General features: G+C 42.4%; 1 protein-coding gene across 1 annotated transcript in view; it reads right to left on the reverse strand.

The window, feature by feature from the left end:
• FANCD2 (FA complementation group D2) overlaps window positions 1–26376 on the reverse strand; it is a 36735-nt gene that overhangs the window by 5924 nt on the left and 4435 nt on the right. Inside the window, exons 7-38 of the mRNA XM_039378686.1 lie at window positions 25971–26034; window positions 24828–24880; window positions 23807–23885; window positions 22972–23096; window positions 21902–21989; window positions 20828–20932; window positions 20052–20152; window positions 19464–19572; window positions 18675–18710; window positions 18152–18295; window positions 17292–17426; window positions 16131–16262; window positions 14298–14405; window positions 12702–12811; window positions 12305–12362; window positions 11490–11615; window positions 11102–11175; window positions 10873–11013; window positions 9801–9901; window positions 9386–9501; window positions 9079–9187; window positions 8392–8490; window positions 7486–7595; window positions 6389–6535; window positions 5156–5272; window positions 4151–4279; window positions 3839–3954; window positions 3286–3399; window positions 2602–2729; window positions 1641–1740; window positions 933–1055; window positions 19–112 (exon numbers count right to left, since the gene is read on the reverse strand). Of these exons, the coding sequence (XP_039234620.1) occupies window positions 19–112; window positions 933–1055; window positions 1641–1740; window positions 2602–2729; window positions 3286–3399; window positions 3839–3954; window positions 4151–4279; window positions 5156–5272; window positions 6389–6535; window positions 7486–7595; window positions 8392–8490; window positions 9079–9187; window positions 9386–9501; window positions 9801–9901; window positions 10873–11013; window positions 11102–11175; window positions 11490–11615; window positions 12305–12362; window positions 12702–12811; window positions 14298–14405; window positions 16131–16262; window positions 17292–17426; window positions 18152–18295; window positions 18675–18710; window positions 19464–19572; window positions 20052–20152; window positions 20828–20932; window positions 21902–21989; window positions 22972–23096; window positions 23807–23885; window positions 24828–24880; window positions 25971–26034 (3391 nt within the window). The remainder of the gene's footprint in view (window positions 1–18; window positions 113–932; window positions 1056–1640; window positions 1741–2601; window positions 2730–3285; window positions 3400–3838; window positions 3955–4150; window positions 4280–5155; window positions 5273–6388; window positions 6536–7485; window positions 7596–8391; window positions 8491–9078; window positions 9188–9385; window positions 9502–9800; window positions 9902–10872; window positions 11014–11101; window positions 11176–11489; window positions 11616–12304; window positions 12363–12701; window positions 12812–14297; window positions 14406–16130; window positions 16263–17291; window positions 17427–18151; window positions 18296–18674; window positions 18711–19463; window positions 19573–20051; window positions 20153–20827; window positions 20933–21901; window positions 21990–22971; window positions 23097–23806; window positions 23886–24827; window positions 24881–25970; window positions 26035–26376) is intronic.

Here is a 26376-nt window from a genome sequence, read left to right on the forward strand (position 1 = left end):
GTGGATTTATTTTCCTACCTCACTTGAGTCCGATGGTTTTCCAGCTGGGATGCTTTTCACTGAACTTTCTAGCTGAGCCATCATTACTCTGAAGAAAACTGGGAATGTGTGCCTGTGGAGAAAGTGAAAAAACTAAAAGCCAGCTCTGAGCCTCTAGATGAGCTGTTTGTCACCAGAATGATGTGGAAAATTTGATGGTTATCCAGCTGGGCATCCTCAGTCAGAAATCACAGGAGATTGACCCCAGGACTCATAAGCATGTCTAGCCCAGCCCAATTGCCCAGACAGATGGAGAATCCTGGGGAGTCACTACCACTTCCCCAGTATGAACCACACTTAGACACCACCACTTCTTTGTAACTCTGGGGGTGCACAGTGGAAGGTTTGCAGCTCTCAGCATAAGACAATTCTGGTAGTTTTAAAGTGCAGGAACTTTGTTCATCCCTGTTTAAACCATGATTCCAAATTCCTGTGCTAGAAGCAGAAACACTCTGAAATCCATGCTTCCAAATTCCTATGCCAGTAGCAGAAGCATCCTGAGAGTGCTTTTCCACACTGTATACCAGCCCAGGTTTCCCTACAGCCACCCCAGGCCTCTGATGCTGACTTTTGGAGTGCTTTATACCACCACAGTAGCACAGAGAGAGACAACACACCTGACAACAGACAGCAGTTCACTCTCCAATTAAAATAGCTCACAGTAATAAACTCAACATTGTGTTAATGCTCAGGACATTCCACCTTGACACAAAGCTAACCATATCCTATCTTGCTGTGTACTGCCAAAAGAATGTTTACAAGTGCCCAGAGTAGCCCACTGCAGTACTAACATGAAACCATAACAGACCACAAAATAGGAAAACTAAATATTTAAAAGCAGAAATTGCAATTATGCAGATCATAGAATTCCAAGTTTCTATTGATATAATTACCTGCTTAGTGTAGGATATGTAGAAGAACATCCATCTTTGGCAGAGTCGATCAGTTCAGAAACACCAACACTGGAGATTTCCTCGATAGCTTTCAGGATGTTATCTGTGTGCTCCAGGTAGACACTAAATCCAAGACCAGCAGAGTTGATCAATAAATATGATTCAGAATAACACAACAAGGTCTTGAACACTGGCTTAAAATAGTCAAGCTCTTTCTTATGCCAAAGGCAATCACATGTAGGAAATCCAAACCAATACTTAGAACTGTCACAGTGATGTCATTAAAAGCTACCGGGATTCTTGCCATGGGGCTGGAACAGGGAGACCTCCAGAGGTCCCTTCCAAGCTCAACCATTCTGAGTCTGTGACTGTATTTTACCTAATACTCAGTCCTGCTCTCCTTGCTTTAGGGAGAGCTTACCTGCTTTCAGCTCAGTGAAAGTGAGACACTTTGGTCCAGACCCACATTCATATGTGTAGGTATGCACATAAACTTACAGATGTGTTGATACACCCTGGCAAGGTCTAGTCTAGCAAACATGGATAACAGTTCTTCCTATCACTCACTGTCTTTCAATGCTGTAGAAACAGTGCCAAGCTGTGTAAGCACGAGGGTTATGATTCAGAGGGGTCATCCCTCTGCAGCAACAGTAATTATTAGAAAAAGAGTGTCTTGGGCATTGCCTGGGGCAATGGCTCGAGCCTTACCAGAGCAGAGTGTGCAGAGCACTGCTGAACTGGCTGCCCTTCTCTCGGTCTCCACTGGGCTTCACCCACGACTGGCAGAGGAACTGCTTTGCTAGTGAAGCTGGGAAAGATAAGGGATAAATTACTGAAAGAAGAATCCGAGAAAATCTCCTTCATCCATACAAAAGCAGTGAGTCCAAATGTCTTTTTAAAAGATGACAATATCGATCCCCTTCACGCGCCTGAACTTTGCTACGTCAGAATGCATTTTCTCTAAAAAGCAGAAAGGTCATATAGGACATATATCACGATAACAAAATACATGCCTATCTAGTGTGTTCCTGGCCTGGAATAATGTAACATCAGAACCATGATCCACCTCTGGCCATTTCTCTACAAACTCATGTTAAACCTTATTTGTTTGGTAGCTCCTGCAGTGTGCCATCTGTTTGTTTTTAATTAGGCCACATGCAACCCTTAAGGTATCCATTTCTAGAAATGGAATTCCAATAACAAGAGACTTGACCTTTTGGCCACAGCACTGTAATAGTAAACGTGAACAGACAAGTGTAAAGTTTACAGATTTCTTAAATCAAAACTTCTAACAAACCTGACAGTCTCTTGGTCTCCAAGCTACATGGGATTAAGACTATGATCAATCACTTCCATTACCAATGATTAAGCTGGTACCAAAATTGAACAGCAGGTTTGTGCTTAGAACTCTTAAAAGTTGATTTTTAAGATGACCAGCTGACAGAGTTGGAGTCTGCCTGTGGCTGAGGCACAGCAGAACAATACCAAAGACATTCCAATATATGTTGTTTCTTTTATTAACAGCTAGGACTGTTTACCCAGTGAGATTACTAGGATACAGAAAGGAAATCTTTCCCTCAGAAGATGCACTCTCTACATAGAACCCAAGATTTACAAGGAGAAGATCACACGAAAATTAATCTGAGATTAGTGGTTCTTCACAGATTACCCATTTTCTCTCTCTTCCAGCCAGCCATTGGTTTCTCAGCGATGGCAATCAGGAGCTGAGTGAGGATGTGTGCACACTGGAAGCTAGGAACACTCTGCTGGAAATTCAGTAGGTACTGAAAACTGTCACTAGATATGACAGGAAAGGGAAAAGGTAAAAACAGGGTAGGCAGAGTAATCTCTCAGAAACACATCAATAAAAAGGAAGCATTAGACCATCTCAGATCCCAGGTCTCCCTATCCCAGTATTCTGGCTCCAGCAGTGCCCTTCTGAAGAAGGGGAGGTCAGCCACTAGTATGTCAAAATTCAGTCACTGAGAAACTACTCTCAAGCCCCAGCCACTCTAAGTGTAGCAACATCTTTATATACTGCTTTTGCCTAGTGTACCTGTAAGCATCCTAACTATCCAGACATGCTCATTCCTTCTGTGAATCCTACTAAACTCCTTGTCTAAAATAGCATACAAACAAATGAGATCCATAGATTCATGCATATTTTATAGTCCAGTGTCTCCTTTTCATTAGGTTTGACTGCACTGCTGTTCAACTAAATACAAAGCTCTGTTTGAACAAATGTGGTCTCTGTGAGAGCTCCCAAACACACATTTACCCATTATGCCCAGACAAAACAGGGAAAAGTGCTTGAAATTTGTCCACTTCAAACCTTGTGAAATACAGATTTTACCTTATCAGTTCCTCAAGAAGAAGGAACTCTGTCTCTCCAGGCTTTAGCCTGTCTGCGAGCACCTGGAGAGCTGATCTCAGCAAGTCAGTATTTTCATGTTGAGAAAAACCATTCCTGAGGGGGGGAAAAAGTCCAGTTCATCATGAGACTAGAAGGAAGAGAGGTATCAGATACAAATGCATATCTGGGCATATTGTGCAAGACGAAAAATAAGGAAGCTGGATACTCAAGAATAGCCCTGCACAGGCTTTTTGTCAATGAAATATGAAGTTTGCCAGTATGCCTCATGCTGGCCTTGACCCAAAAGCCCATTGATTGAATTGTATCAGGTCAGTGCTTCATCACCTACAGCTGTAGCTCAGCTCAGCATGAGACAATGAAGCCTGGCCTAACTATGAAGTGCCTAAAAGTCTCCAGCCATGCAGTGGGTTGTTTTGCATGGCTGACAGGCCACTGGCAGGGTACAAACACTTTAAAGAAAAGGAACAAGAAGAGGAAGCAATAAATGGGCTTTCCTCATGGAGGCAACTGTATACTTTTCTTTTAAACTCACCAAGCAAATAAGGAGCGAAAAGTTAGAAACAGCTGTTGGTAGCAAGAGGACATCAGCTGGTGCTCCTGGATGTTCACTCCTAGTTCATCTTCTGCACCCTGATTTTGTACAACTGTCTTTAATACAGAACAAGTCATTCATTAAACACTATCCCAAAGAAAGATAAGGGTACAAGAATCCATTTCCATAAATTCCATGTTTAAAAAAACTGAAGAAAACCACATGACTCTTTTTCCCCCCAAAAAATTAAAAATATCTTCACAGGAGACAAAACTTGACAGTTTTTTGAGTCAAAAAACTGAGCCCACTGACCTGGAAGTAGTTGTGCATGTTCTCCATGTGCTTACACAGTGGCTTTAGTAGATCAACTACACACATAGCAACTTCCTTAGGGGATCTCTGACACAGATGGGAAAAGCCAATATCCTTGTAGCCTCTTTCCTGCAACAAACCCAAAAGATTAAAGTTGCTTCATCAGCCTTTCTTGAGAATAACTTCAAGTGCTACATCTTAGACTGTTGCCAAGCAGTGCAATTCCCAATGTCATACATGATCAGGAAGAGTCAGAGAGTTGAAAAGTTGGCTTCTGCTGAACAACCACCACCAACTCAGACACGTGGACAACATTTGACTACAAGAATAAAACTGATGTGACACGTAGGATCATAGAATCATTTAGGTTGGAAAAGACCTTTAAGATCATAGAGCCCAACACTTTACTCAAACACTAAGAGAAGGCAGTTCCTGCACGTGGGAATTAAGATAGGTAGAAAGACAAGGAGAAAGAACAACAAATATGACTGAGCCCATCAAGTTGTAGTGAATTTCTCATAGTTTAACAGTGGGAAATGTGTTTACTTTTCTCCCAAAGGCATCAGCAAGGAGTCCCTGCACTCAGGGGAGTTTTTCTAATGCAGAAAAAAAACAGAAACATGGATGCAGCAGCTTCTGCTGGCTGTGGCAGCCATCTGGCCTGCCCAGCCTGGGCTGCTTCTTGAAGCAGCCAGTCTCCCCAGGGAGGGCTAAGAAAAGGGTTACTTGAGTTTTGAGGCTACAAGAATTTCCCTCCATTAAATACGCTTTTGTGAGATATGCAGAGAAGGAAGTGCAGTGAAGTGCACTTCAGTGAGGGCAGTGGTACACAAGTCTCTTCTGAAATAGCAGTTGCTGCTCTGGTACACAGCTGGGCCTCAGAATTCCATTTAACTGTCAGGTGAAAATAATTCTGAAAAACATCTCTCTTGGGAAAGGCCTGGAGGCCTTTGGTGTGCTCTGCCTCAAACCAGGCCTGGACCCACTGCCTGCTGCTGTACTTGCCTTTGGAAAGGGCACTCTCCTTGTAGAGCCTGAGGGCAGCACATGCTCCAGCTTCCAGCACAGGTCATCCAGAAGGAAGCAAAGTTCAGCAGGCCCCAGCTGCACAACTTCACGAGCCTGCAATTAAAAGAACAGGCAATCCCAGGACCCAGATGTAACTGTAGTGCCTTGAAGCTCAAGTTCACTCTCTCTATTTCCAGTTATGACTCCTGGCTCAGTTAACCTCGGGAGGGACCTGTTTGGTACATGCTTGGGTTTTATGGCTCCCCAATGGCAGGTTTGGGACATTGGTTCTGGTTACAGAAAGCATGAAGCCACCCTGATGCTCTAAACATAGCTGAGGCAATGTCAGGACAACTTAACTACTGACAAAGAACTGATTTATATACATTGATGTTGAAAATTATCTCCTAAGGATAAAAAGAGGTTTCAGCACAGAAATTTACCAACTCAGTAACAGCCAAGAAGTAATTTGAAATAATGCCACATGGCTCAAGAGTCTTGTCAAAGTCTTTCAGTTGGAGGAAGACTGCATGCACAGAGAGAGCTGTCCTGCAAGGGCAGGCCAGGCTGTGCTCCAGCCTGCCATGGCCTTTTCACATTTTATGCATCTTACTGTAGCCTGACAAAATGAGACTCCAGATGGACTCAGCCTGCCTACAAATAGGTAACAAAATGAAGCACTTCTACTTTCCACATCCCTAGTGATGCAGTTTTATATAAGCTCCCAGATGATACACAGGACCCTGCTCTCTGATAGCACCTCCATGGCACCATCCCACATTTGTGCTGTTTCCAGTCTCCTGCTGCCTTGAGACATCTGTCTTTTTGCATCATGGGCTTTACTTAGATGTCATAGGTTCTTTTTGATAGGCAGGTGGTCACTCAGTGTATTTTACACCCTGTGGCTCGGCAGTGTTCAATATTAAGGCCCCTTTCTTTCCATGAGTTCTATACATGTTATACTGCATCTTTCTCCTTCTATGTGATATTTACGTCACTTTCTTTTTAACATTGCTACACTACATGTCTGCTCTTCTCAGGAGAGTCCTCTTTTCCTCAGTGCCTTGAAGTACTTGGCTTTCTTTAGGGTCAAATGCTTTCCTGGTCTCCGGACCAACACATCTTAACACCAACCTGCTGTCCACTTAAATGGAGCAGAAAGTGCCAAGGCCTCCGAGAGGGGCTGATACACAAAGCCTTATCAGTGTGGCTTTAGGCTGTTCCACTCACCTCTGTGTGCATCTCTGTGTCCAAGACAGACTTGGTGAGCAGCCCACAGTGCAGCACAGTGAACACCTCGAGGTCCAGCTCTCGGAAGTACGGGCGATAGCTCTGCAGCTGTGCCAGAGGATTTCCTGCCTCTCTGTCAGCAGCACTCTGCAAAGGAAATGGCAGGAGTAAGGTTGCAACCTGCAAGACTTTTGACCTCAAATAAAGCTTAGATGAATTCCTTTCCAAACTTATTTGAGATTCTGCTTATTCCCTGTAACTTAAGTGACTTTGTTATCATATCTGACTCAGTTATCGTCTCTGTACAATAGCACGGGAGAAGTGTATTTGCCTGGCTGAAACTGATAAAAATGGACTCTGAATAACATTTATTAGTAGCACTGGTAGACATGGGAAGTTATGGGATGTTTATGAGACCCCAGCACCCAGGATGCTGAGCCCAAAGCTGGGCACACTTCCCTGGCTTCTCTGTTTTAGACAGCACAGATCTTTCATTCCAGACATGATAACAATAGTGTAAGAGCTTATTCAAAAGAACAAGAAATAAAATCCAATTCATTACATGATAGGTTTGGGAAATAGTTCTTAGCATGTGATGAAAATGCATAATTTTAAAGATGCTTCATCATGAATACATTAATTAAATACCTCAAGGAACGTTTGCAAAATGAGCACCCATGACTGAAGCAGACTAGAACAGCAGGAGGGATGGTCCTTACCAGGGTTTGCATTTTCCAGATTCATCTCACAATTTCTGACCTAAATCTAGGAATGGCAGGTTATTGCAGTAATTTGAGAGATGGGATGCTGTCTTAAACAGAAACCCTCCATAGTCTCAATCAGAAAGTAACTAATAGTATTATTGATAATCCTGCACTCTGGCACTGCCCTGGCCCACACTCCCTGGTGGAGAGTGGTTGGCCTCTGCAGGCACAATTTTCAAAATTCTGAGGAGAGGCATGTGCCAGAAAGCAGAATTGAACTTCATCATGATTAACTTTTGAAATGAACAACCCCTCTCTCAAAGTTCCTGTTTATGTTCTATGCCACCTTCCCTAGCCCATCTTCCCTGCAAGTCCCCAGGGATATACACCTACCTTCTCCAGCTCGGAGAGCTCAGTATCAAGCTGATTTCCCTCAGAACTATCATCCACTTGAGAACGATCTGCAGAGCTGGCTTTGCTGCCATCAGCCTTCTTTTTCCTTCCTTAAAGAGAAAAGCAACTTCAGAATCAAAGGCTACACTGTGCTCTGCACTAGATAGCACTTGCAGCCAGGCAAACAGCACAGCCTGTACTTTAATGAGCATTAAGAAAGCATGGAGCATGCATAGGTTGTGTCATCCATAGCCAGGATCACAGACAAAAAAAAGAGTCAAATGCATTTGGGGTTCCCTCATAATCAGCTTCTCTTTTACAAACTCACAGTACGAAATTAAACCAAGTCTCACTGTTCTCACTGTAGTTTAAGTATTATGAAGTGATTGCAAAAATGAGTGGAACGTCATCTTAAAAAATGCTTGAACCAAAATTTAATGCTTCTTCCTCAGACACAGTATTGAGAAAGGAAGAGGACCTGGAAAAGGAAGATGACACAACTACAGAAGGGACTTGCAGGGATGCCAAGCCAACAGCAGAGCAACTCATTGAATCAAAGCCACAGGTTCAGGACCAGACAATGCCACGAACCCATCAAAGACAGAACTTACTGCTGCACAAAACACTTTGGTAGGTGAAAACAATCAATGAAAACCCCAGATTTTCACTGTTAAACACTATGCATCCGCTTTCCCAGGAAGACAGACTATCCAACACCTGTTTGGTGTAGGATATTTTTACATCTCCACTTCAGCTGCAACAGGAGTTGATGAGGTAAAATTTCAAGGTAGACAACACTGCCAGGAATTTAGTGCTTCACACACACACAAATGCAATGGCTGCAGTGCAATACCCCAGTCAACTCCCATCTCATCTGTTTGCTTAAACATTTTAAACTTTCTTTACCACTCCTTTTTCTCGCTGGACCAGCGGCATTAATGGATGGTGCGGCCTCCGGGGCTTCGGAGTCAAAAGTAGCTGGTGGTGGGACATAGCCAGGGGTTGCTGAAAGAGCCAAAACGTAGAAGTGGGGTTAGGTCAGCTCCCGAATGACAACATACAGGCAAGATACATATCCAAAGGAAATACCATACATTTCACTGTCCTGGTGAATGTCCCTGTTTTTCTGCTGCAGTGCATTTAGCTCCAAATATCTTTATCATCACCGGTCAGAACTGTCAATCAGTATCTTGGTCTGGCTGAACTCTGTGCCTGATCACCACTGTCCTGTCTTTTTATCAAGTACTTTCTTATCTGTATTTCAGTGTAACTTTGTGATCATCTGTATGTGCAGGCATGTGCTGCAAGGACTAAATGCCAACTACTGGAGAGATCTGTGCGAGTAAATGTGAATGTTCCTGTGCTTGGGACTCTAGAGTGTGTCATTTGTGTGCTCCTCACTGACAAGGTGATTGAGAAGGGCAGTTTGGACTTGGACAAACTGAAAACAATATCTCTGCATGCACCAACTCTTAGGCCACTGTAAAACTGCAGTGTGTGTTTTACCATAGACTTCCCCCATTGATGTCGAAAACAATCCCTTTCACTTCACAGCAGGTACAGGCCCAGAATGTACAAATGTTTCATACTCACCTGCCAAGCATTTTCCCAGCACATTCTGCAGTTCTGTGATGTTCTGTAATCGAGTCAAAACTTTCCCCTTCATCTCAGCATCCTGTTGCTGGCAGAAGGCATTTACAACCTAGAGACACAAACCAAACTCACTGACTTAGGGAGATTTGTACCCACTTATACTACTGTTTCTTTTCTGAATAACATTCTCAAGTCTTGAGTAAGCACACAACACAACACAAATGAGCTGTGCAATGAGGTCCTGACTGCAAACAAAGCTCTGCAGCAGCCCATAAGAACATGGACATAACTGGTGCAATCTACTCACCTCACGAAACCAGTTGACAGCATAGAACAGGAGCGAGCAGAGAAATTCCCGTTCCTGTTTGGACAAAGAGTCCAGCTTTCCTTCAACCTCCAGGTCTGTCAGGTACAGGGGACAACCTGTCAGAGAGTAAGAAAAGTACACATTGAACTGTGTTTGCTACCCATGCTTTGGTCTCTGCATGGACAAAGTCTCTCACCAAAGCCTGTATCAATTCCAATGCCTCTTTGGAGTAAGCCCTGTCAGCCACTCCATCCCCAGACAAACCAGTTGTCTCCCCTGCCTCTCCTCCACTGTGTGGGCACAGAATATCTCAGCCTCCTTCCCAAACTGCACAATTCTTCCCACAGCTGCAGGAAGTCTTTGCAGACCTGGGACAGGAACAAGCCAGACTCTATAGGAGGTCCCTTTCCCATACCTAATAAGGCATCAATCTCCTCCAGGCTTCCACTGTTTTGCTCTGCAGTGTAGAGCCTCAGCAATCGGAAACAGGGTGACAGACATATGGGTGACACTGCCCTGGGGGGAAAAAAAGAAATGGAGTGAGTCCTGTGTTTTATGTATCTCCAGAATGCCCATCACTTCTCCATTATGTCCTGTGCCCTCCCCAGGCCACCTTGCCTATGCCTTCTATTTTGCTTCTTGCAAGTCCCACCAACCCAGAGCAGAAATGCACTGTGTGGTTAGAGAAAAAATATAAAACATCGGTGATTACCAGTTTTCTGGAAAAGCATATAAGGGCAGAAAAATGGCTGTAATGAACAAAAATGGGGTCAGATTTATTTCTGGTGGAAACCAAAAGTTGAAGAATTCAGAAAGAACTGTAAGAAATTGTGCACAACACAGCTATGACCAGTGGAGAAACTTCCTTGGAAGTTTTGTAGTGTGCCACTGCTCACATTCTCAGGACAATGAACATTTTTCCATAGATGCATGTAAAATAGCTATATTTTCTTTTATTTTAAAGTACTTGTGTCTTTTTAAAAGCATAACTGAAATCTCAACAAAATCCTATGATAATAAATTTACACAGGCTGAGAAGCTGCAAATAAAAAAAAAAAGCCTTGTGTAACCTAATGATCCTATGATTCTATTATGCTTTTTAACTTTGATGCCCTACTGTTTAATTACTTTTTTATTTCTTATGTGCTTCCTGTTCCATTTTCCAAAGACAATGCCCTTATTTCTCAGTCAAATTTCATTTTTGGCTGCATATTTGTGGTTTTAGCACAGTCTACCCACATGACTTACCCACAATCACCTAAACAGCCTGAGCCACAACAGACTGACAGTTCCCAACCAGCTTATGCCTCTAGACCTAGCCGAATATGTGTAACAGCAAGAGAAGGAAAACAACACTGAAAACTGATAAATTCTCTGACCAGCTCTTTATCAGGCACTTTGGGAGGCAGGGCTGTAGCAGTGAAGTGCAGCAAATGAAAACAATTATTTTACCTTTACAGTCATCCCACAGATAAATGTCAAAGTACCTTTTACTTTGGCTACTCACTCCACCAGTGACCCTGCCAAGCTCACTCTGTGACACCAGTGGTAAGAGGTTAATAGCAATTGCTTCCTGACTCTGATCTTCATCCAGATTATACAAGGACTTCACTGGGAACAAGAATGAACTGCAAGGAAAGACAGACAAGCTCTTGTTGACCACCTCAGCTCTCAGTGACAGAAACATTACCAATAATTTATCTATGATTAGCATACCCATCCACTGTGGGGTTGAGATCCACCACAAAGTCACTGGGAAAATCCTCCACCAGACTCTTTCCAAATTCATCCTATAAAGGAAGGAAAAAACCTGCTCAGCAAAGTTTAAAGTTCTTTCAGATTCTACTTTTGTCTATGAATCTTAACAGCATGCTTAATTTCCTTTAAAAGGCTTCCCTGTTGTCAGGTAAAAACTCACATAAAGGAAGCTGTTAAAGCACACTGAAGAATCTGCCACAATCAAAAAAAGCCAGGAGAGCAGAAAGATTATTTTTTGTATCTGACCAATCTCTTACAGAACAAAAAAAGTTCTCAGACTGGAGTGAAATCCTCAAATCAACTCTGTCCTGCCAATGCCTGAAGAACATGTTTCTCTATAACCTACCAGGAGCTGCAAGTCCAAATTGCCCTTCTGCTTCTCAATCAAATTGGCAAGTTCATCATAGTACAGAGCCAAGACTTCTGGTCTTTGCTCACAGCAGAAGCCCACAAGGTCCAGCAGGGTAGACAGCTGAAAGGAGAGAGAACAGTGTGCAAAAAGGGTAAGGTTAAAGATCCAACTCAGGCTTCAGTCCTCTTCACATTAATTTATTCTGAGGCATAACCAAAGCTTTATCTCTAGAGTAACAGCCCATGGTGAACGTTCTTGCAAAGACCCAGTTTTAAGAAGGAACATGGGCCTTTAGGGTCTTGACCCAGCTCCCCCATGAAATAACACAAAAGAGTCTGCCCAGAACAACTGAAAAATAGAGTGCCAGCCTAGAAGAAGGTTCTTCAACATGAATTAAGGATAAAGGCCAAGGCTAGGCCAACCCTGTACAGCAGAAATACTTGAAAGGAAGAGCTGCCAAGCTCAGAGAGGGCAAAGCCTTTGGCTCACTGAAGCAGACTGCCCTGTTTCTTTTCTTTGTATTTTGAAAATAACAGCTGGAGAGAAGACTTCCACTAAATGGCTGCAGTGTTGCTTGTCCTGGACTAGCAGTAAGCAAGACCAGCAGGTCCTATCTTAATACAGACTTTTGTTTCTCCAAAAACATTTTTAATATGCTCTTGGCTCTGCAGTCAATGTACAAGAATCCAGGCTCAGGAAAGGTAGTTCCCAGATCCACACACTACTTCAGTTAAGACTGTGTTTCCAACACCCCTCCTTGCTGGCCATACCCTCCCTGTCTCCCACAGTGCCCCATTCTTGGCACTCACCTGCCCATCACGCTCACTGTTCAGCTCTGGTCTCTCCAAGGAACCATCTCCTTCAGTCCTGAAAGCAATTGATAACCTTGCTTTTGTGGCACAACACTCAAGAGACAGGAAAACCCATCACACACACAGGGCTCTCTCTCCAGAAATTAGAGAATTATGCATGAAAAAGATGGTTTCTGGAACACATGTCTTTAGGAAAAGACATGCTGCTGTTAAGACACAGGTCATCACCTCTAGTTATCACCTCTTCTGAAAACCATTGACACTCATCACCATAAGCCTGATATCTGTAGCTGTATGTGCATGATCTCAAAGGCAATGCATTCCTGACTTTGTTCCAGTCCAGGTTTGGTCTGAATTGAAAGTATGTTAAACTCTTTGCTACGTTCTCTCTCACCTTTTTAATGCCACACTGCCTATCATGGTAACGGCACCAATAATCCCCATTTGCTTGTGGTTGGGAACTGTGCTGGAGAGCCATTTCCTGATCACCATATGCATGTCATCCTAAAAAAAGAGACACAGATAACATCACCACAAAGGTATTTGTGTACATCACTCACGCTTCTATTGGTCTCTTCACTTAATGTCATCTCCAAAGGCTACAGGGGATGGTTTATTGGGATTACAGCTTTGCAAAAGCAATGTGCATTCTGACGTTTCCTTTACTATGAAAATACTGGTCCCAACTCTAGGTAAGGATGCAAACAGCATTAAAAGTGACTTGCTTTTACTTCTGTCTAATTACTTGGGTTTCAGAAGTACACAGAAAAGGCAAAGAGGAAGCTGGCTCCCAGGATATCAATTTCTTTCGTTATGTACCCCTGAAGTCTTTGGTATCTTGGAAGACAGAGTCAAGTTGCCAGCTTTGGATCTCCACAGTTACCAAGTCTCAGCTCAGAATAAATTCTAGAGCTTACACTCCTCCCCTTCTTTTCACAACTTATGAGGGTGTCAGGCAGAACATTTCTCCCTGATGGCAAGTCCTCCTGGGCTACACAGTCACCCTGTGTGTTGCCAAGGCAATTTTCACAAGTCACACATATGAGAGGTGGGGTAGGAGGTGGGGAAATCACTGAGGAAAGCACTTCAGAAAGGAGCTAAACCTGCCACACAACTGGAAATTTAGGCAGTGAAGAGCTCCAACTTAACAGAGTGGGAAGTCTGAAATGACTATAGACATGCTGTTTTACATGCCACAGACCAATTGGGAAGAAAGAGCAGTTTTCCTTTATAGTCTCAAGGTGGTGTGTGCAAACATACCCACAAACTATGCAGGGACTCAAAGAAAGACAAGCAGTCCTAATTTCTAAGAGCTGAACTTTATGAATGGGAAGATTTTAAACCCAGACATCTCCATTGTGAAATAAATGTCTTTGAGACATTTCTTTATCTGATCACTGCTGTGCTCAAGGTGTGAAGTCTGCCACTTCCCAGCAGAGTCCTCTGCTCTGGGTAGTTCAGTTCTTCTAACATGAGGGTCTTTGTTGTCTCTGGTGTGCAAACATTAGGCAGTTGAATCAAGACAAACATCTCGGGGAAGAAGCTGAACTCTGCTTTCTGAATGCCTTCAAGTGATGGAGAAACAGAGCTTGGGAAAGAGGCTGCTGAATTTACACTTTTACAGGCCTTCAAGGCTCAGCTGGACAAAGCATCAGCCATCTTGATATAATGTGAGTGACAGTCCCACTTGGACTGGGATGTTAGATTTGAGGATGCCATCCCTTCCACCACCATTTCTAACAACTCTACCTTTCTCAGATGTGCAAGTAAAGAGGATCTTTCTGGGAAAGATGCAAGGCACAGTCACTGTGATAAGTCACTGGAAAGTCTGGAGCTGCAAGCTGGCTTGCAGCCACTAAGAGAGAAGAGAATTTTAAGCCAAAGGACATCCTGACATCAATCACTGTTCATAGATGAGACCACTGTTTAGTTAATCTAGCAAAAGAACCAATGCACAGCCTGAACAACTTTCTGTTGTGTCTCTGCTTACCTGAATATAGCTGCCTTCTTGCCTCTGGCTGAACGCCAGTGTGCTGAGAATGTAGAAGAGCTTTCGGATCTGGCAAGGATTCAGTTTCTGTGTAGAGTCCAAAATGGTCTGTAGGAGAAGCCACAAACAAGCTCAGACGTATGAAGAATCCCTTTCCATATTCTCAAAAATACATCAATCATCAACCTCAGGGAAGACTATTTGCTTTACCATTTTTGTATGTGCACAAAAAAGCTACATTCAAATTAAATACACATAAATGCCAAACTATTGCTCTGGCTTTAATTATGGCAGTTCATTTTATCAGAGACTGAATGGGAAGAACAGCTCGGCTACCCTAAGCATTTTAGGAGTGCTCAGCACAATAGCACAGCTATTTATCTTCTATCACAGGTCTGGTCACAGGATTAAAAGTATTTGACAAAATTAACATTATGAATTTCTTACTAATATCTCCATTACAAGCCCTGTAGCAGTCAAGTTGTTAATGATCTAAAGTTTGAATTTTCTCTGCTGGGCTGGCATCTTCAGGATATTTCCTCTTCCAGTGCTTCAGTGAAAAATAGCCCAGCTGTTTCCAGAGGCAAGCTAGTTTTCCTACCACTGACAGAGTTTTTCATTGCCATTATTTTTCTTCTACTAGTGGCCAACCTAAAGCAGGATTTGAAACAAGGCGTCGAGTTTGACAGGATTAAATAACCAGTTTTGCAACCCTCAAGAGAATTCACCCAGTTTTAAGATTAAGAAATAGCTGTTAGAGGAGATGATTCATGCTAAGATCTGCATGTTCTCTCTGTGCTGGAGAGGTTTCAACTCAGTGTCAAATAAGCCAGGCACCTGCAGCTCTACAGACCTTTAGAGGTAACTGGCCAGTGTCTCAATCACCCCTGAGATGCAGGTCATACACTGCCAGCCTTGAGGTGTGGCCAGAGCCCTGATTAATGTCTTTCACATACCAGCTCTGGTAACACATCAAAGATCACCCTGTAGAAATTGTAATCTGCAAGTGATTTGCCAGCACAAGAACATTCAAACAAGGTCAGGAGGAAGGTCAGGAGGTCTTAGTGGACTGCTGTGAGCAAGAACTCCCCATCACACTTCTGACAACACATTCCATTATGGGTAGGATTTCAGGTTGCCTCATTCAAGGACTACTTTCAATCCTTATCACATCTTCCCTCTGCCAGGAGGCAAGCCAGTCCCATTTCTTTCTGTTATACCCATCAAATGTGTGACAGATTGCACTGCAAATTCTTATGGCAGATCTTATTGCCTTTTTAGCATATTTTAAGCAAGTAATTTGGAAACAGGTGACTGGGCAGGTATGACCCTGCCTGTCATTCTCAGAAGTTAACAGTCCATTTTTTTTCTCCCTATTGAGTACTTTCTTCTTTTAAATTTTAGGACATAAGTCTTTTTCCACCCCTGCCAGGAGTTTATCTTAGGATTCAAATACTGGGTAAAGTACTGTCAGTGTTTCAATAGGTAGAACAGGCATTCCACAGAGGGGGCAGGTTTTTGCCAAGTATTTGAAATAGTTCATGTTAGTAAAGACAGCATTTTCCCTCCATCACAAGCATCATTCCATGCCTGCAATTTAAGCATTGTCCATCTCAATTTCCCCTGCCAAAAAATCACACACAGTCCTGTCTTACAGCTCACACTTTGACAGCAGACATCTTGCACTTCTGACCACTGCATTTCTCCAGGCAGTTTTACAGGTACCAGTTGTTCCAACACCTCTGTTTCAGAGCAGCACTGACCTATTCTGGGCCTGAGGCAAAGTGGTGTAAGGACCCCTGAAATCCAGAATGCCCCCAGAAACACAGGTACCTTCACGAAGGCGGCGTAGCGCATCAGCAGGGCCGCATGCAGCACCACCAGGTCCGTGAGCACATCCAGGGAAATGTCCAGCTCTGTCTCACTTCCACTGCACACATGAGTCACCAGAGCAGTCACAACCTCCTAAGGAAAAAGCCCCCGGAGGAACCAGAGTGAAATACCAACCAAAAAAAGGCTGCATTTCTCTGTTCCTACGTGATGTGTTGCTCAGGTACAGTCAGTCATCCTGAAACTCAGTCATATTATTCTAAAGCCCTTCTTGGTTTGCTCTTTAATTCCCAATATCCACAATATTGACTTTCTCCATGAGCCTGAATTTTATTCAGTTCTAAAAGCTCCCATGATTCCATAAAGCAGCTCTTCCCCAATTTTTGCCTGCCTGTTTGTGAACACTATCACAGCTTCTGCTCTTTGCTACAGCACATCTGATGACAAAAATCACCCCTATTTTCTTAGGCACACAGAACACTGCACCATACCCAAGTGGACACCATCTCTAACTTCAGTAGTTCCAGTGTCTTCACAATCTTTATCAACAGTAATTCAAAACTGGCAAAAGGTTCTTATGGCCTTACTTTAGTTGACTTCAGGACAGGGATCTCACCCCACTCCCATCTACCATCTGAGGCTCTGGGCCTTTCCTGTGCCACTAATTGCTACTACTCCTTTGAAATTCTTAACATCTCCAAGTATTACTAGACTCACTAACTTGTAGCAGATGACAGTATGTCTTCACATCTCAGTTTTTTCCCACTTGCCATTTTTATCTATTTCTTAATTTCGCAGTAATAACTAATATAGATACAACACTGCAAATAGTCTTAATTATAAACATACTGTGCAAACACATTAAAAAACTTCTGCAGAGCTGTCTGTCTTCAATCCCCAAATTTCCTGATGTCAGCAAGTGTGAAGGAACTCATACTCAGAGCTAAAAGTCTAATCTGTGATTAGTTCAGAGTACACAGCTTGATCCACTTGCTACCAGTGTTGCTGTGATTGTTCCCCACCTTCTTCCTGGCCTATTCCATGGCATAGACCTCTCTCCAAAGGTTTCCAACTGCCCCAAATCCTCTCCCCCTAAAGGATCGTGTCATACACTAGAAGAAAGTGCAAACACAAAGCAAACAGCTGCCACCCATCACACTCTACCTGCTGGCAGTAAGAGTCAAAGGCTGCAAAAGCTTGTTTGTACATGCAGCTGCCAAAGGAGACGATGGCTGGGTGTGCAGAGTGCAGAAACGCCTGGGCAAGTGCCAGGATCGAAGGGAAGAAGTCTTTGATAACCTGAAATACAGACATCATGAAAGACTATTGCTGCTTGTTTACAATACACTCAGTTCTCCAAAGAAAGCATGTGCTGCAGCCCATCCCAAAAGCTTTGCACAGTTTAGTACGAGCTTCCCCACCTTTTCCAACTGCCCCCATTCAGAAATGGGAAAAAAGAGCAGGTAAGGCCCACCAGAATGTGTTTCTCCAACCTTCTCCACAGAAAGGAGTGACAGATTGGTCAAGAAGCCAATGTGCAAAGCTGCAGAGCTCACAGCAGCATATCACTTATGGGTGACACCAAGCAAGTCCCAAGCAACACTGTGTCCTTTTTTCATTAACCTTTTCAGTAATGGTAATACATACATACAGCAAATATATATATTTAGACCTATAAAACATTGTAGTTGAAAAACAGTGCATGTAAACATATGAACTTCTAAAAATACTGTGGGAGACAACAGCATGCTTGGAACACACAGTGAAGCTCCTGGGCTAGATCAGGTCTCTTAGGCTGAGAGATTTTGCCCCACAATAAAAAGTCCATCCAACGCTGAGAAAAGGTTGTCTCTAAAAAACCACGTGACAGTTACAAAAGGGCATTGATCTGGGCCAAAAATTAAAAAAAAGAGTAAGTGTAAATAACTGGAAAGGTATAAATAATGCAGCAGAGGGTTAAATTATCATCTGACAAGATCTTTGAGAGAGAAAAGAGGGAGTCCCAAAGCAGAACCAGCACTGACCGTTGAATGGTTTTGGAAGGCGTTCTGCATCAGCTGCTCTGGGATGCAGCCCAGGCGGATTTTGCTCCTCAATACCTTCTCAGTTTGCTTCCTGTTCTTGGTGTTTGTAGAATGGATTAGCAGCAAAACTATCAGATCCAGAACCTTTCAGAGGAAATAACCACCATTCATTATGCTGAAAAGATTAAACAGTCCAGACAACTACAAGTCTTGAAGTCAAAATTGAGAAGAATATCAAGACCTCAGAAAGTCCTGACAGATGCAATTGCAGAAAAACCTTATTAGCCCAACAGGACAGAAATAAAGCAGGATAACTCTGTCCCTTGACATTTAGAAGGGATGAACCGAGAGTTACAAAGAAAATGGATGGCTGTTATACTGGGAACAAGTCAAATACCAGAAGAACCATCCATGAAACATCCCTGGCAGTTTCTGCTCTGACTAGAACAATCTCTTCATCTACAAACATGAAGAAAGCCCTTGAGAACACCAGCAGAAGAGGGTACTCCCAGAGAAGTATTACCTTATGGTCAGACACAGATGTGCTGTTCTCAATAGCCTGAGAGAAAACAAACAAACAAACAAACAAGAAAGCTGTTATGCTACAGTACAACACTATATTTCAAAACCAAATCAAAAAAGGTAGACACCAAAGTCTGTGACACGCTGCTCATAGACTTCTCTCCTCTATATAAGGATACCTATCAAAGCCAGCAAACTGAATCTTGCCAGAGAATCCAAAAGGCATTCAAAAAACAAGCCACAAATTGAGTTTGAACAAGGACATTCTCAAATAACATCAGGCTTGACAAAGGAACTGAGGTACTGAGCAATGAAGGACTGAGAACAAGAAACAGTGTCATAGTTTTCACTGAAGTGCAATGTTAAATTAAATTTAGACCAATACCAGCCAATATTGATTTCTAGCAGAACATTTTCAAGCACCTTAAGGCTTCACACAGCTCAGTCTCAATATATGGGTATACAGTTTTTCTCTCTTGCAGACAGAAAAAAAAACACCTATTTTTTCCAAAACACTCTCCTAAACATGTAGAATCAGGTTTGCCCTGCACTTCAAGAGTCTGTACAGAGAAGCCTCACAGCCCTCTTGCAAACACTGTGAAATTGGTAACTGAGGAAGAAAGCAGACTCCTGAAAAGTCACTGCTAATTTGGAACAGAATTAAATCTGTATCAGTAAAATGAAAGGCTAACATTTGTCTTTTGATATCACATCTGATTACAAGAAAGGCTCAGGCTCAACCTAGGAGTCCAAATAAATAAGGAAGCAAGGACTGAAGCATGTATTTTACCTTAATCCATGCTTCAGAGACATCTTTCTGAAATCTCACTGCTAACTTGATCACATCAAAAAGTAGCTTCACACAATTCTGGCTGGTGGTTACTTGGCTCGTGGAAGAACTGCAAATGATCAGAAAGGAGACTCAGTCTCTGCAAATATTGTAGTACAAGGAACAAGGCAGCACAGCAGTCACAGCAGTTACTTGAAGCAGCCATTCTCTAGAGGGAATGCTCTGGCAACAACAGAGAGTTTCAGAAGAGGGTGGAAGCAGAGGTTGCAGAATCAACTGAAAATATACTGGAGGGAACTTAAAACAGATTAACTGGCAGCAACATTATTATAAATGAGGTTTCTTATCCCCCTGCAGACGTGGATGCAGGTAGCTGAAAAGAGAACTACATCCATGGCAGGGGAAGCTGGCTGGGCAAGGACTGACAAATGTTATAATAGTACCAAGCAGGAAGGAATAAATATCTATATACATAAGATAAATTAGGCTCATGTATGTAGCCAATTGTGCCAGAGACCAGATAAGGGAGAGTTGAAGTCCTCTTGTCCCATCTTACCCTTGGAGAATCATGTAAACCTATTCAAGTACCTGGCCTGGACTTGGCTTTTAATCTTTTTCTGGGAACTGAGGATCTGGAGGGGCAGAACACATGATGACAGATCCAAGTTCTTACGAAGATCAGAAATCACCTGTACAATACAAACCCATGCACAAATCACTGTGACATATAAGGGAGGAACAGAAAAAGCTGAGGAAAAGAAAACACAGTTTCCCAGAATAACTCTAAAATTACAAATCAAAAAACTCAAGTATTTGTAAAGATTCATAAGTATTGACCTGTGCTCAATTACTTTTTTTAAACTTAGAAAATGAACCAGCAAAAAATTTGCTCTTCACTCACAATGTTGCAGATGCATGCAGAAAAGCAAGAAAGGATTTTTCAAGAGTTACTCCATGGAATTCCCACCTGTATCTTCTGTATGCTGCTGTGAACTACTTTTATCCTGTTTAGCAGCTGAGCAAGATATTAGACAGCCACAGGAATTCTGGGCATGCAAGTTCACCAACCTGACTGTTGTTGAATTGCAGTGTATCAGCACAGACTGGCTTGCATGTCACAGGCACACTGTTTGCATAGGGGTGTCCCTGAAAGGTTTGGGCAGATCACAGACCTCATCTGGCTTAGGCTGAGGCTTCCTCAATGTATGAAAAACCCTATATTAAATAATTCAGCAAGGCTGGCTTGGATTCTTGGCAATATTAAAATTGTACTTGAAGACATTAAAACATACAGCTCTGTGTATGAAGCAAATTCTCTCTGTTAAAACACAGACTGGCCCCTTAGTATGAGAAAAATACTGTACCTCCACTGCATCTGCTGCCTTGACATTTTGGAGGATGAATTTTACCACTACAGGCAAATCTTCCAGTTTTACAGAAGGCACAATGGTCATGGCAGACTGTCGCACCTGAGGAGAGAGCAACGCTCCATCAGCTGGAAAACCACGGTTCTCAGAAACACAGTTATAGTCATGTTACTGGGAAGGAATCTTTGGAGAGTTATAGTCCAGCCTTCTGCTCAGAGTGGGAATATTGTCAGTACCAGATCAGACTTGCCCTGGTTTTCCTGACTCTTGAAGATATCCAAGGATGGAGGAGCCTCCCCAAGCCCTGCCACCTCTCTGATAATTTCTGTCAGTGCTGCAGACCCTGACTCATTTTTCCAGATGTCCAACCTGAACCTCCCAGGCTGTCATTTGTGGCTCTTGTCCCTTATCACTTCACTTGGCACTCCTGAGAAGAGCTTGGCTCCATCATTTGTTAACTGCCTTTCAAAAAGGAAAAGCATGGACACGAGCAGCCTGTTATGTAGCATCAGCCTTTTGGGACTATGTAAAACACTATTTAATGCACTCAAATGAACCAATTTTATTTTTATTCATAAGAAGCCCAACTCCAAGAAGTGCAGCAATGCAGCATGTCCAAAAGGCACAAGGCACATCATCATCTCTTCTCCTTTATCAGCATTCTGCAGAGAAAACTTACTTAATTATTTAATCACCAGTCTGCCTTTACTTAGAATATAACAGTCTAGTCCGGTCACTGCACTTCAAAGCGATGAATTATTGACAATAAGCAGGTTTGAGACAGGCAGTAAAAATTTACTGCAGCAGGACAAGTGCTTTTGCATTTGCTAAAACAGCTGTGTTTGAAATTTCTGAATGCACATTGTAACAGCCAGAAAACTTCTCTCTGCTCTTCACTGAAGCACTCATACATGTTACCTTCTGACCTCTTTCCAACCTCAGGAGCTTGGGACTTTTGAAGGCCCACAGGAGTCAGATTTAGCAAAGTACTCTGAATGACCAAACAGCTGCAGCTCTCATGTTTCTAAGCAGGGGCTGGGGTCTGCTGAACTGCTCAGGAAAAGCTCTTACCTCAGCCAGAAGTCCTGCATCAAGATCCAGACGAGAAAGGGCATCCAGGATTGGAACTGTCAGCCGTCTGCCCTGCTTCAGTAAGCCGCTGATAACATGGAAAAGAAAACAAATGGTCCTCTTAACAAAGTCAAGAGGGGATCTTTTGTGTATTGTACAGTTCCAGTAGTTTTTGTGGTCACTACAAAAAAAAGCTCTGAAACTGCCAACAGCATGTGTCCCTGGCATTATGGAAAACTTGTTCCCTAAATTATTACTCCTCATGCAGGGAATGCACCTGTGTTTAATCGCCTCAAGGATTTCCCAAAATTCATCTAATCATTTTTGGCTGGTATCTCAGTTTCTTTTAAACTTTTTCTAGAAAGAAGTTCTATTTTATCTGTGTAATAATAAGAATTAGAAACACTAAGACTACTAAAATTATTGTGTAAAACAAATACACTATTAAAAAAGACAGAGGTAAGGGCTAGCCTAAGGCAGTGGTCCCTGGAAGGATAACTATTGGTATTAGGTTCTCCAGTTCTTTGGGGTATTAAATATGCTTGAGAAAAGTACATAAAATAGTCAGAAAGTTCTGCTTCATGCACACATGTTCTGTGCTTGGGTGTCTTTTTTAATTAAAAAAGTGGGTTGGGTTTTTTTTAATTAATAAAAACAGTGTTGGTCCTTACTACAGCAGAGTCCAAGACAAATCAGAAGCTGTTAATCGTAATATCCAAGTGACTGATGACAGACTGATCCAGCAAAAGTAGTGAGTACTTAACTGGATTCTACCTGTGCTGTATCCAGGTAGCCAAGAGTTTAACAACTGTTTAGATAAAAGCAGTTTTGGAGCATTCTCTAAATACAATGTCTTTTGCTGCATTGTCTATGTTCTCTTTAAGAGCATAACTGCACAAATGAAATGTCCCAAGCCAGTGCTAGGTGTCCCCAAATGTTAACATACATGTTAACAGGAACAGACTGCTGTCCTAATACTTCAGTCAGTCCCAGAGCAACCGGCATTAATGAATCTTGTGCTTTTCTGCTGAGTGCAAGGGGAAAAAACAACCAACCAAAATCATCTGTACCTGAGCTCTCTGGCAACCTCACTTTGCTGGGAATCCTCCAGGATCTCAGGTAAACTGGTGATGATATCATGCTGGATTGGTACTGGAGAGACACTGATCATCTGCATTAACTTCTTGATGAGATCCTGCAGAAAAGAGCAGGTGAAAGGCACCAATCTCAACATAAGCAAGCAGTTCATCAGCACTACAACAACATTCTGCACATAAGGTCACTCAGTCCAACACCTGTCTGGATTTTTGCCAACTGTCCCTTAACTCATCATCCCACTGAAGTCATGAAGCACAGCACAGACTTTCGTGGAACAATGGTATTTTACAGGTAGGATATAATGATGTTGGGGAGCAAAGGAAACTGGGAAACACAACAGCAAGCTTCCCAATGTTTAGTACAATTTCCTGATTCACTTAATTCTAGGACTCTCCAGTAACAGCCCTCTAGTCCAAAGTAAACCTGACTGACTTAGGGAAAGAAGGAAAAGAACCACCACCAAATGCTTGCGAGTATCCAGTATCTTGTTAAAATTAAACAAGAGGAGACTGTAACTTCCTGCCAGCAACATCTTTAAAACAGGATCACCTGTGTGAATATATATACAGATAGAAATTGATGTAAAAGACTTAAAGCAAGGAAAGAAGAGTAATAGTAAAAGGGGGTGTTCAGAAGTCACTGAAGGCAATCATAACAAAACAGAAAAAAAATAAATCTCTGCTTCAGCATGTGAATATAAAACCAATACCAGCTCTCACAGCATAATAACTGATCTAATCCCACTTGACAGGCATTCCAGAAGTTGTTTGGAAAAAGCATACATGTGATTACACCATTGGTACTCACCTGGCTGTCAAGAAGCCTGTCAAGCCATTTAAACTGGTTGACAATGAGCCGGGGGAAATTTGTTCCGAAGGTGCCCACGCTAAACCAGCAGAAAATGGCACAGATTAGTCAGACCTGCAGACTCAAAAGCTTTGCTGCTGGTCAGCAAGAGCAACTAACCCCATTTTTAACTGGTCATTAATACCTAGAAAAAACTTCACTCTTCTTACAGTTTGAGAGAAGACAAGTGTCACAACACCCATTTTTAAGAATTCCCAAAGGGTTCACAGTGCAATTAATAACAGCTTATCTAAGATCCTTTAGAGTTCTTAGGTGAAAACAGTTCAGTCCCTGTGACTGTCTGTGTTAAACCTTCCTCAAACAAGATTTCATTATGAGACAATTTCTTGGACTCAACCTCTGTGCAGCTTATCCTGCTTGATACTCAGCACTGGAGTAAATACTGTGTCAGGAACAGTCTCAACTTTTTCCTGCCCCTTGACCTCTCCACTAACTCCATAGTGAGCATAGGACAACGGGAGAAGAGCTTAAGTGTTCAAGTCTTGCCTGTGTTGTGCCTCAAGATCTCTCACTCTGCTATGATGCCCTATGTTCAAAAATCAAACAGATGTGTCTTCAATTTTCTTTGTTTGAGCACAATCTGCATTTTTAAAAGGAGGTCTGTTTGCATCTCACAGCCTCCTAAAACTCTGCCAGCCACTTTCATCTTTTCTTTGAATAACAAGACACTCCATAGTCTCTCTGCTGAAATAATTCCCAAGTTTATGTCAGTAGCCACAAAAACCACAATCAATCACGGGGTGTGCCTGTGGTGCTTCTGGAAATTTGTCTTCTGCTTTATGCACCCACAAATTTGGAGTCATGGTGCCTCACATATAATTTTACACATGTATGAAGAAAAAAACCACATAAGTGCAAACAGTCATTCAGGTAAATTTGAAGTAACAGTTAAAGTCAAACAGCTGGTGATTGTCCAAAAGAAATTTAATTTCAAGGCAGAGAGAGGCCAGTTTATACTCACACGTCAAAAAAGAATTCAGGGATCTTCTCCAACAACAGTGTTATGACAGCAGGCTAAAAGAAAGGGAAAAAAACAGTGTTGGGTGATTTACTGGTTGTGCTGTGGCATTGCCACCAAACTGAACTTTCACAAAAGATGAAACAGAGAATAAAATACTCCAAAAGACCAATAAAAGTATTTCCTGTATAAAGAAATCTCTTGCCTAATACCAGAAAGGAGGCAAACAGCCTGAAAAGTGAAAACCACCAATGCCAAGAGTGGTATAAACTATCCACTTAATCCAACAGAATCAGAGCATACAAGAAGAATGTACAATGCCTCTGGGCCAACCTCTCTTTCTCAGACCCAGCTGAGTTGTTTTTCACCACACAGGAAACTAAAACATCAACTTTAGATAAGTTTGTAAACAGTGTCCACATGCTTTTGTCATTCCCTTTGCAGCTCTAATTCTTTGCCCCTTTAATCCTGGCCCAAATGCAATTCTAAAACTGTATTTAAGATAAGAACTTTTAAAACATTTTAATTATAAGAGGACTGAAATCCACAGCTGCACTCAGGTTTCCCATGCCTTGGTGAGACATCTGTCATCTTCAACTCCATACACATCTCTATGCAATCTGTATACAGCTTAACAACTTGTTCTTGCCAGCAGGTTGCTCGGTGTCTTACCCATTTTTAAACACTTTTAAGATTCAAATTCCTCCAATAATGGAGTTTCAGTCACCTCTCTAGCCTACCTGTTCTACCACTTAAAAAAACTCCAACATTGTCCACAGTGGAAGTGGTCACATCCTATCAGAATTTCCCATGGTTGACCTGAGCCATCATCTCTCATTCTGCCCCTGTTCACCTTTGAGAAGAGTCTGTCTGTGTTCCCTACACCATGCAACCAGATATTTGAAGACCACAAAATTTCCCCTAATCTTCCCTTAAGACTGAAACACAGTTCCCCTTGTCTCTGCTCGTATGCCATGTGCCTCAGAACCTGAGCATCTTTGTGTCCCTAAAGAAACTACAAACTGGGCACTATTCCAGACACAGCCTCACCTGCCTCACAAACAGTTCTATTAATCCTTTATTTACATAAGCAAAAGGATCCCTACAATCAACACCATTGTAAAGAGCAAACTAAGGTGCCCCTACCTGTAAGATCTTAATTCCAAGCAGCAGTTTAATGAGGCTTTCACAATACGAGTGCACCAGATTCCTGCAAGATGAAAGATTCCACCACAGTTGTAACAAAAACATGTCAGGAGAACAGGCTGTAACTCTTTCCATGACTGTTTTTTTTGAAAAACCACATATGATGACTTACAGTAACATGTGGTAACCACAGTTTTAAAACTGCACTTTGGCTCTGAACCAGCTCACTCTCTACAAGACTAGTGTGAGTTGGAAATGCAAAAGTCTGTGGTTAAGTTCTATCTCCTGGAAAAAAAAAATCTCAAAAAGGAAATGATCTTCACCAGCTCTGCCAAATTTTTTTTCCCCTCCAGTATGTGGTTCTGGCCATAAAATGCCATAGAGGCCAATACATGCCACGGGCAGA

The sequence above is a fragment of the Pipra filicauda genome, unplaced genomic scaffold (genome assembly GCF_003945595.2).
Source record: "Pipra filicauda isolate LSUMZ 115617 unplaced genomic scaffold, ASM394559v2 scaffold103_size3290846_pilon, whole genome shotgun sequence".
NCBI classification, from domain to species: domain Eukaryota; kingdom Metazoa; phylum Chordata; class Aves; order Passeriformes; family Pipridae; genus Pipra; species Pipra filicauda.